At 41.8% G+C, this 11,638-nt stretch overlaps 1 protein-coding gene across 1 annotated transcript in view; it reads right to left on the bottom strand.

Moving 5' to 3' along the window:
- KAT2B (lysine acetyltransferase 2B) overlaps positions 1-11,638 on the bottom strand; it is a gene marked incomplete at its 5' end in the record, with an annotated part of 84,413 nt that overhangs the window by 31,884 nt on the left and 40,891 nt on the right. Inside the window, 2 exons of the mRNA XM_019532857.1 lie at positions 2,833-2,958; positions 7,161-7,267. Of these exons, the coding sequence (XP_019388402.1) occupies positions 2,833-2,958; positions 7,161-7,267 (233 nt within the window). The remainder of the gene's footprint in view (positions 1-2,832; positions 2,959-7,160; positions 7,268-11,638) is intronic.

The raw sequence follows: 11,638 nt of genomic DNA, 5'->3' as shown, positions 1-11,638 counted from the left end.
AATATTTGGGGTAAAAATACTGTATATAGAGCCATTTTGTTCATACAATGGTCCAAGCAATGTACTGATCAAAGGGGAGTTATAAACTATAAGGAGAAGTTATAAGTTATAAGGGATAAGATTTTAGGGTTCCATGATGCTTCTTCCCACAAGACAAAGATTGTGGGACTGGGTAGAAAAGAATTTCCAGTGTCAATTTTATAGTACTGGAAAATCCTGGAATTTGAAGATGGGACAAAATAAAACAAATAAATTGTAAAGGAAGCAGAAAAATATCAGATAAAAATGACAAATAAAGACATTTCTAAAAAGGATGAATAATGCCAAAAGTATAAAATAGACGTGTCAATAAATTAAAATAATGAAATTTTCATTAAGCCCTTCCCTTGATTAAGTCTCCTTAACTTAGTTTGTATGTTAATGTGAGAATCCAACACACAGGGTTCTCTCCTCAGTCTCAAACTGAAGAACAATGATTTTCAAGGAGGCCACTTTGCAAACAAAGTGTAATAAGGTTACACATATGATAATGAAAACAGTTCCCTCTCTCTACAAACTTATCTCCTACTGATAAAATATGTTATCTTTCCAGTGCTAACTCAAGGGCGGTTTTAGTATAGGAGAAGTGACAAAAAACAGAACCTTATTCAACTCAAAATTTCCACTCAATGCATGGCTTTATTGAAAAAAATTAATTGTATTCCTGCCAGCAATAAACAAACAATACAATTGTAGAAGATAGAGATGTAGTCTGTTCTGACTCATACATCAACAAATCTAGCACTTAAGTTGCAATTGTTACTGATAGCAATAAGGGATAGAAAGAAACCAAAGGAACAAGGTTTGGCTTGAATTTGCAGTTTGGGTAACTTAACAGTAAAACCATAAATCAAAGATGTTTAACTGTTTTAACATGAAAGGCCTTGAAATAATAAATATCAACAATGTCAATTTCAGAAATACTTATACAGCTTTATCTGCACTTTATCTTCTCCCACTGTAACTGATTGTATTTTGTGTGGCAAAACACAATGAGACTAGGTTACAAATCATCAACTCACACTGTGTCCCTGCTTTAGTTAGCTCACACTCCAGCAGCGTCAGATCTTATGCTTATGTACCGTTTCCTTTAAAAAAAAATACTCTAGGAATAGAAAGACATGTCATTTATATCAGCTATACTCCTAGCAAGTAAGTTATCATGTGAAAACACTATCATTGCAATATTGCATTTATGGTAGAATGTCAGCATTAATAGGAACAGACATGATTTTGCATTATATTATCTCTATAAACTGACACTGAAATGAAACAATATTGCCTCTCTTCGCATTGGCGATATCCACTTCAGAGACTTGTATTATCACAGTCTTGAACCATCAACACCACAAATCTATAATAATGCTGCCCTGAGCACGTTATGGTAACACTGCATCCCATACAGTAATATTTAGATATAAGTAAGCACCAAAGTGTTGCTCCAAAGTGTGTTTATGAAACATTTCTGCTAAAACTTACATCAGTTAAAAAAAAAAAAAAAAAAAGGTTACATGCATCAAAGGTGCCAGGCCTAGGATGATGCCCCTTCCCCCCACCCAGCAGCACGGCTGGAGCAGAGCCAAGCAGAGTCTATGGAAGGGAGGGGGCAGATGCAGGCTGGCCGCTGAAGGCTCAAGGTTTCCCACTCTGCTGCCCTCCCACTGGGAGCCCTATGCTGATCACAGTACCATGGCGAGGTGCCCCCTGCCCACACAGCACCAGCAGGGGACAACTCCACAGTCATACCCACTACAGCTGGGTGGGCAGGGGGTGCCTTGCCATGTTGGCGTGGCTGATGCAGAACTCCCAGGGGGAGGGCAGCAGGATGGGGAGCCCCAAGGCCTCAGTAGCCAGCCTGCATCTGCCCCCACCCCACGCACAAATTTTGGGGGCATCTGCCTACCCCCCCATTTCCCCCTCCCTGGGAGTGCACATACTAGAAGGCAGCACCCCTCTGCCCCCTGGACATGCCACCCATGGCTCTCTATCCCACTTCCCACCCTGACTCTGGGCCCGATGCACAGCCCTGGCTGGGCAGCATCCCCAGGCTCAGCCCCTGCCCCACTCCCTCCCGCACTGTGGGGGCCCTCAATCTGTGCCCCTGTAGGCTTACTGGCAGGCAGCTGGGGGAGCTGCTCTCCACCACTGCCTGGGGCTGTATCCTAGCCATGTGCATGTGTGCCTGTGCACACGTGCACATGGTGTCCCACTGTGTCCCATTTCCTGCAGCCCCTTGCAGGCTGGAACTTTGCCAGCCTCCATGGAGAAAACCGCCATTTCCCACATTTTTTCACAGTGAATGGAAAACCCAGATTCTTGCATGATACTGAGAATCGGGACAATTGCAGTCCTGAAGTCATGAAACCCAGGACCAGGACCTGATGCTCCCATTTTGGGACTGTCCTGTGCAATTAGGGTGATTACACTACCCTCTTCCCGAGGGGAGCCAGGGCCCTCAGGCTCCCTGTACTCAGAGCCTATGACATGATCAATTCTGGATAAACTAAGTCTATGGATGCTATATGCAAATTGCTACAGCCATGTTTAGTTTCAAGGTTATTGTTTTCAAATTTGTTCCTCACTTCCATGTGCTCAGGGAAAGAAGAGTCTGACAGTAATGAGAGGGGAAAGGGGCATCCTAACTAGTTTATAAACTTTCCATATATGCAATCTAATTATTGGGGGGTCATTTTATAACGATGGCCATCTTCTAGTTGAGTAAATACAGTAGTTTGACACAACATAAAAGAATGATAAAATAATTAAACAAGATCAGCTTCTTTTCTAAATTACCTAGGTTTTGGTCAAGACCAGAAGAAACCTTACAAGCAGGACTCATACTTCCACTGTTGGGTTGTTCTAGAGATGAAGGACTTGCACTGTACGAAATAGACCTTGCCACAGGAGGAGGATTGATCACTGCAATGACAGTAAAAAAAATACCATTTGAGATATTAGAATTTACTTTAGCATTAAATAAAAGATTAAGCAATCATTAACTTCACTGTAAATGAATATCCAATATGCTTTCAGCAGCACTCCATATTAAAAGTAGAATAAAATAGAATATTAAAATAGACTTCTGGAAATCTCTCACTGGGGAAAATCAGGCATAGAACTGAACTGATGAACAGTAGGCAAGGGGCAGAAAGTGCAACTAGACATGAGGCAATGATTATGAAGGCTGTACAAGAACACGGCAAATAAAGGAATGCATGTTACTAAGAGAAGACAACAAATAGTTTGAGGCAAGATACTGCCAGACTGCTCTATGAAGACATACCACTGGAAATCTTATGGCAGAGTTGTGCTGCTACTCAGTGCTTCCACAGGTGGCAGACAGTGGAATGACCCTCGGAGAGGGTTAGCTGTGAAACAAGCAGGGGTAACTGATGAATAAGCAGTTGCAGACCAAGCAACAGCAGCACCATGAAGATGTGACAGGGACAGCAGATGGTAATGCTCTCCCTCCTGAAAGTCACATATGTCCTCTGACAGTGCTGTGACATGGCGAGTACAGGTCACCACTATAAGCCTGTAGACCCATGACTGGGGGCTAGGCAAGTCCTCAATGACAGAGCAAGCAGAGGATGATGTCAGAATCTCAACAGCTGTGAAGGCAGATGAAGGCTGCAATGGAATGAGATCTCTAATTGTTTTAGCATCCTTACCATTGGATGAAGGTCCCATTCTGTCAAGAACTGGGTAGAAGCTGATGTGCAGTAGCTTTTCCATGAAAAAAGAAATCACACATAGGTGGCTTCCATGAAAAACGCTTTAGCACATTTTTCAAGCCCTTTGGCAACCAGCTAGTAACAATGGGAGCAGAACTGAGAGGCCTAGAAGCTCCTAGTCTGGCACAAAGGAGGCAGTTACAAGAAGGTCATCTAGCACTTGGACTAGGCAGAAGTGTGATTCAACAGCTCGAACTGCGACTGAGCAGCCCTGTTAAGGATCCATTCTACTCACCCCACATGGGGAGGGGGATAAAAAAGGTGCCCTAAACATAGTTTGCTTACCTTTTCCTGACTGGATAATCTTATCCAGTGGGATCATCTTTACCGTGGTCAATATCAATGAAGACACACAATCAATTTTGGGACCTAGAACACTATGATCCTCATGGCCAATCCTAATAGTGAATACCGAGAATGCCACTCTGCAATCATGGCTCAAGAACACCAGCAACACAACACTGACATCACTGCACTGAGACCCAGCAAGTGGGAGATGGGCAGCTCAAAGAACAAGGAGGTGATTATACCTTCTTCTGGAAGGAGAACATCAACTTCATGAAGCTGGCTTTGCCATTAAGAATGAACTCATAAACCAGCTCAAAAAGTTCCTTATCAGAATCAGTGAGCGTCTCATGACTTTCCACCCCAAACTGACAGGGAGCCAATATGCCACTGTCATCAGCACTTATGCCCTGACTATTGATGCCAGTGATAAAAAAAAGGAGGAATTCTATGCCAACCTTGACCAAGTCCTTTCTGATATTCCAGAGGGAGACAGGCTTATTCTGCTCAGCAATTTCAATGCCCGAGTTGGAAGAGACTCAAGCCTCTGGACAGCATCCTCCTCTTGACCAAAGGTGTGGAATAGATTCACCATTACCAACACTGTGTTCTACCAGAAAACCAGGTGCAAGACATCATGTTAACACCCGTGATCTAAGCATTGGCACTTGATTGATTACATCATAATTCATGCCCCAGATCACAAAAATGTCCCCATCACTTGAGCTATGCTAGAAGCTGACAATTGCTGGACCAATTACTCACTCATCCACACAGTTATGTCACTCAAACTGGCTCCCAAACAATAGCTGCAGCAGAAGCAATGCTGACAGAAGGTCAACATCGAAGGACTCAAGGGCCCAATCAAGCGAGACCTCTTCCATCAGCACCTCAATGAAAAATTGGCAAATTCTAATCAACTATGGGAGAATGTCAGCAGTGTTTGGGGTGCCTTCAGGTCCACCATCATCAGCACCTGTGAAGAGACACTTGGATTCGCTGCCAGAAAACACCAAGACTGATTTGATGAGAATGATCGGAAGATCGAAAAGTTGATCAACCATAAGCAAAAGGCCTTTTGTGTTTGGTAGAATGACACCAACTCCAAATAAAAGAAATTGGATCTCCAACAAGCCAAAACAGAGGTCCGAAAGAGGACCTGTGATATAGAGAACAGATGGTGGAAAGACAAGGTGAAGGATTCAACATGCTGCTGACATCCATGATATGCACAGTTTCTTCAGTGCTGCCAAAGCCATCAAGAGCACTCAGGGACCAAACCCTTTGAGACCTAAAGATGGAAGAGACCTGATCAAGAACAGAAGAGCCATCAATGCCCATTGGAAGGACCCTTTAGAAGGCCTTCTCAAATCAAGATTCTGGTATTGATGCGTGTTCTCAATTCCCTCCCGCAACACCCAGTCAAAGAATCTCAGAATCCTTCCAATCCTTGATGAGGTGAGGAAAAGCCAACAAGCAGATGAAGAATGATAAGGCATCCGGAGCAGATGGAATTCTTGCCAAAATCTTCAAACGGGGAAAAGGGACTTACATGACACCTCCATGCCTTCAACTTAAGGATCGGGAATGAAGAGGATATCCTTCACTGTCCAAGCTCCCAAGGCCTAGAATAGACTCTCTCCAAAAGTGGTGCAGGCACCTACTCTGGACTTATTCAAGTAACGCTTGGATGCTTATCTTGCTGGGATCCTTTGACTCTAGCTGACTTCCTTCCCCTGGGGCAGGGAGCTGGACTTGATGATCTTCAAGGTCCCTTCCAGCCCTAACATCTATGAAATCTGTGAAATCTATAATCTCAGCCAACTTGAAGCCAAAACCAAGACTACCCTGACCTCAATCATTGAGCTCCAGTAGGCTAATCATGCTGTAGTGTGTGCTCACTCAGAAGCAGATCTTTAGGCAATCAATGATGCCTTTACTGAGGCATACAAGAAAGTGGGACTGATGCTTAACATTCAGAAGATTAAGGTCCTGCATCTTAATAAGTCCCCAACTCCAGTAATTCAGATTTATGGTGAGACTCTGGAGAACACTGAATATTTCCTGTACCTCAGAAGCCATCTCTTACAGAAGGCTGACATTGATGAAGAAATCCAACATTACCTCAAGCGTACAAGTTTCCTCAGATGCTTGAGGAAACGGGTGTTCAAAGATCACAACATGAGATTCGAAACCAAGTTCATGGCTTATCAAGTAGCTGTGATCCCTACCTTACTGTATAGAGCTGAGATACAGACAATGTACAGGAGATACCCCAAATCACTGGAGAAGTACCGTCAACAGTGCCTGAGGAAGATCATTTGAATCCAGTGGGAAAACAGATGCATCATTAATATCCTCTCACAAGCAAACAGCACAAGCATTGAGGTAATGATCAACCAACATCAATTTTGCTGGACCAACCACATCATCCAGATGTCTGACTCCAGGCTCCCAAAACAAATTTTATTCTTCTAGCTCAGTCCAAGCATACACTCAAGAGGAGGACAGAGAAAGCATTTCATGGACATCCTCAAGGCCAACTTGAAAAAATGCAACATCAGCTCATGGTAGACTACTGCCCAGGAACACCACAAATGAAGGAAAAATCTGCTAAAAAGATCTCAGTACTTTAAAACCTCATAACAACAGGAAACAGAAAAGTAGGAGTGGCAGAAACAGTGCGTCATGGACCAAACCACAAATCCAGAGCCATCCACCATGCATGGAAACACATGCCCAAGTTGCAATAGCACCTGTCGATCCCATATTGGCCTTCTCAGCTATCTTCAGACCCACAAATACGGCAATCATGAAAGACAATTGCCTTCCACTGAAAGGCATTACTGATCATAATGATGACCACTGAAGTACTTGATCATCAGAGCAGGACCTCTACCTGAGGTATCAGAAAGACTGAGCAGTGCCAAATTCCTATGCATATTTGGACACAGACTCAGTTCCTGATTTCAGTACAATCTTCCATATAAAACTGCATTTTCAGTTCCCTTTGCTTATTCTATTTTCTTAATAAAAGATTTTGTAAATATACTGTGTTCTTCATACAGGTGCTCCCTGACCCTGTGCTAAATGCACATTTACCTGTTTGGATTCCTAGCTGACCAGTTCGAGAAGAGGACATCATGAAATCCTGATCCCAAATAGGAGAATTTTGACTATAAACTTCTTCTTCTAACATGGATAGAAACCTAAGCACAGAAACAAAGGCAATATTAAATGAGACAATCATTACTACGCAAAATGAGATGGGTGTCCTTCAATGTGATCCATTAAAATTTGTATTTAAATCATTTGAAGAAACTGGAGAGTTGGTTGACTACCAAAAAACATTTTGTCCAGCCTTTTTTTTAAAATACATGTTACACACACAAAACTGAAAGCTATGCATGTTAACTGGGTGTAACATTTTCATCTGCTACAATTTCTCTTTTGTTATTCCAGACAAAATTCATCTGGGAAAAGCTATTAGAAACTGGATAAGAGCATTAATAACAGAGCTGTGTTTGACCGGCATAAAGGTGTTGGCTTTACACAACTGTGAGAAAATATTTTCTTGTAATTCTGAAAAAACTAGTATTCTACAGGTTTACAAGCATTCTTTCTTACTTATGCATGCATGCTGGACGGTCGGTCAAAAAAACTAACACAACACATGCTAAAGTATATTCTATTGCAGCCAGTAGCATCTATCATTTGTTCGCTTTTCTATACAATCTTCCTGCTTGTCAACACACTTCTGTCACTGTCTCACCAAAGCTATTTTAGATTAAAAGAAAAAATTGCATCTTCTCATTAGACTCTACCATTTCTCCTCACAAGGGCTTCCTTTAGAGGACCAAACATGTGAAAAGTCACTTGGAGCTAGGCAAGGCCTATAAGCAGAAGCAAAGACTCGAAGTTTTCAATGGTTTTTGTGGTCTGGCATTGTCAACGGAGGAGCAGTACTCCTGTCTTGGACATCTGCTTCCAGTGTTTGACTTCAGATTCTCACTGAGCCAATTGCAATAATATGCGCAGAAGACTGCTTACTTAAGAAGTCAATCACAAGGATGCCATTAAAATCTCAGAAAGATGTCAGAAGGATTTCACTGCTATTCATACCATCTGTGATCAAAAAATGGATCACAGAATGTAACTCTTTCTTTGTGCAATCAAGACCTATTGCAACCATTTTTATAACTGTATGGGCACACATGAGATGGCGAAGTGAATAATCATTGCCCTTTTGGTGCTGGCATTTAAGCATGCTACATGTAGATTTTCTTTATATATTTCCCTTGTTAAAAACTACAGATGTCCTGCTATTTTTTTTAATTACTCTGGTACAAAATCCCCAGCAACAGTGGTCACTTAAATTGCTCTTATAAACATATTTCTATGTATTTAGATATGCCACCAAAATGCATATGCAATTGCACCTTGGGGTTTATCTGGCATTTTAAAATTTAGCTCTGTATGCTTTTGAAAAAATGAAGTTACATTTACCTTTTTTAGTGTTATGGTCATGGAAAATGTTGCTATACAACAGAACATCCCACATGCTACACAGAGCAATCACATCAATCCCCTTTCCTGGTTTATATGTTGTACTAGAGGATTTTTCAAACTATTTTCACTCTCTAGGTAGTCCTTGTTTATATAAATTGTCCAACAGAAATCAATGGGATTATTTGAGTAAAAACCACTCTAGAGAGAGAATCAAGTCCCAGCCTTGTATTTTCCACATGGCACATTTATATTAATGCCAAAGTACCAAAATTTCAAGTGGCTAAAAACTTCCCAACCACCTAACTGTTTTCAGGCAATGACAGAAAGCATAATCACAAGTTAAAACGTAGTAAGTGCCTTGTTTAAAGAGGGCATAGAGGTTACATGTTATACACCCTGATCTCTTACACTCTTCTTGGTGGCCTTGTCATTGTGTTCAATAGACTTAAATTTGTATCTCAAAACGTACTGCTAAATTAACACTTCCAAGTCTTTGTTTTTATACTTTAATATTTGTTATATTTGTCTCAGCTGTGGAAATATTTAGCAACCTTTAACACTGATAAAGTTATAACAAGAGCAACATCACATTACAAACATCTCACGCTCTGCTTTCAAGCACATGAGCTCGCCATTCATATGTGGAAGTTTACTGCATTCCCCATGCAGACTGACTGTTGGGGCTCTGCTTCAAACACCTGAACTACTCTGTGTTCTAAACTGTAGCTTGACGCCCGAATAAAGCCCGAACAGCAGAATGGAGAAGATGCACTGCACAACGGGATCAGAGCTCATCTCATACTGGTCACACATTCTCTGGAACAGATTATTATTATTATTATTATTATATCAGGAAATCATAGAAGCTGCAGGGAACTGAAATGCTTTTCAAATTACTTTTCCACTCCCTGAAAACTACTTTTCCAACTCTGCCTGAGTTTGAGTTAGAAAAAGTGATTATGTAAACACATCAACTTCTTCCCTTTTAGACCTGCTTCCTGTACCCATTTACTGTAACATCCTTTTTGGGGGAAGAGATTGTGATCCTTTTAACCACAATGAGTGTCAGTTTCCTCCACAAGCATTTCCATTTACTCCAGCATAGTAAAAGCTACAATACAATGTGAATAAGGAGTCATAAAATATAGTCCTTATTGATCAAGGTAGGTTTATATTATCGTTCTTCTGTATTAGTATTATCCACTCATATCTGACAGTATTTTTCGTAGACTGTGTTTCATTGCTTCCCCTATATAGCAAATTTCTTTTTCTTTATCTTTTTTCTTCATGTTTAAACATTAGGAAGAGATCACAGCTATCCTCACAACCCATTAAAACTTTTCAAAAAAATAATGTACTGTTTTGAGGTACAAACAAATTAGCCAGTCTTTAAAACAATCAGAGGAACAGCATCCCCTTATTCATTACTAGAGTGACTGAAATTAACGACCTATAACTGAGCAAATTCTGAAACTAAACACATAACCCTCCTTCTCCCCATCTCAAACAGTAAAAAATGTGGTTAGCCACTTCTCATAGGTTCCACTACTAGCATTCAAATACTGAAACAACCATAGTGAACGTGGAGACTGTCAGTACCTTTTCATGCTAATCAGTCCATCTTTTGTTGAATAGATTCATCCACTCCTACTCCAAAAGAGTTAACTTTGTGTCATACTATATTTAATGAAAAGGTAAGTAGTGACTATGAACTGGTTATTCCAATTAGAGTAACACAATGCTCATACACATTTCATAAATTTCATAGATTTTTAGGGTCAGACAGACCTCAGTAGATCATTGAGTCTGACCCCCTGCCCTGGACAGGAAAGAGTGCTGGGGTCAGATGACCCCAGCCAGGTGCTTGTCCAGTCTCCTCTTAAAGACACCCAAGGTAGGGGAGAATACCACCTCACTTGGAAGCCCATTCAAGAATCTGGTAACCCTTACTGTGAAGAAGTTCTTCCGGATGTCCAACCTAAATCTGCTCTCTGTCAGTTTGTGGCCATTGTTTCTAGTTACCCCAAGGGGCCCCCTGACAAACAGAGCACCTCTTATTCCTTGTTGCCTACCACACTGCTGATTAATTTGTAGATTGCCACAAGATTACCTCCCAGCCTTCTCTTGCAGAGGCTGAAGAGATACAGGTCCCTCAATCTCTTCTTGTAAGGCCACACCCACAGGCCCCTAACCTACGAGTACCTCTCCTCTGGACCTTCTCTAGGATATCCACATCCTTCTTGAAGTGCAGCACCCAAAATTGGATATAGTACTCCATCTGCGGCCTTACTAACGCTGCATAGAGGGGAAGTATCACCTCCTTAGACCTGTTTGTTATGTACCTGCTAATGCATGATAAAGTGCGGTTAGCTTTATTTATCACTTCATCACATTGATGACTCATGTTTATCTTGGAGTATACTATGACTCCCAGATGCCTTTCTGCCGCTGTGCTACTCAGAAGGTCATCTCCCAATCTCTATGTGTTAGTGATTCTTTCTCCCTAGATGCAGCACTTTGCACTTATCTTTGTTAAACTGCATCCTATTCTGATCTGCCCACTTTTCCAACCTGTCCAAATCCACCTGAATCCATTTCCTGCCCATCTGTGTGCTAACTTTACCCTATAATTTGGTGTCATTTGCAAATTTGGGCAGAGTGCTCTCCATAGTTTCATACTTGGTAGGGTCAGAAGGGACCTGAGCAGATCATTAAGTCCGACCGCCTGCCATGGCAGGAAAGAATGCTGAGGTCAAATGACCCCGGCTAGGTGATTATCTAGCCTACTTTTGAAGACACCCAGGGTAGGAGCGAGCACCACTTCCCTTGGAAGCTGGTTCCAGATCCTAGCCACCCTGACTGTGAAGTAGTGCTTCCTGATATCTAGCCTGAACCTACTCGCAAGTTAACTTGTAGTCGTTATTCCTAGTTACTCCTGGTAGTGCTCAGGGGAACAGGGACACTCCTGTTCCCCGTTGTTCCCCCCTGATAAGTTTATAGATGGCCACCAGATCCCCCCTTGGCCTTCTCTTGTGGAGGCAGAACAGGTTCAGGTCCCATAGCCTCTCCTC

The sequence above is a fragment of the Crocodylus porosus genome, unplaced genomic scaffold, assembly GCF_001723895.1.
Source record: "Crocodylus porosus isolate Cpor-Errol unplaced genomic scaffold, CroPor_comp1, whole genome shotgun sequence".
In the NCBI taxonomy this organism is placed as follows: Eukaryota; Metazoa; Chordata; order Crocodylia; family Crocodylidae; genus Crocodylus; species Crocodylus porosus.
Note: the sequence above shows the minus strand (reverse complement) of the source record. Positions and strands in the feature narration are given on the sequence as shown.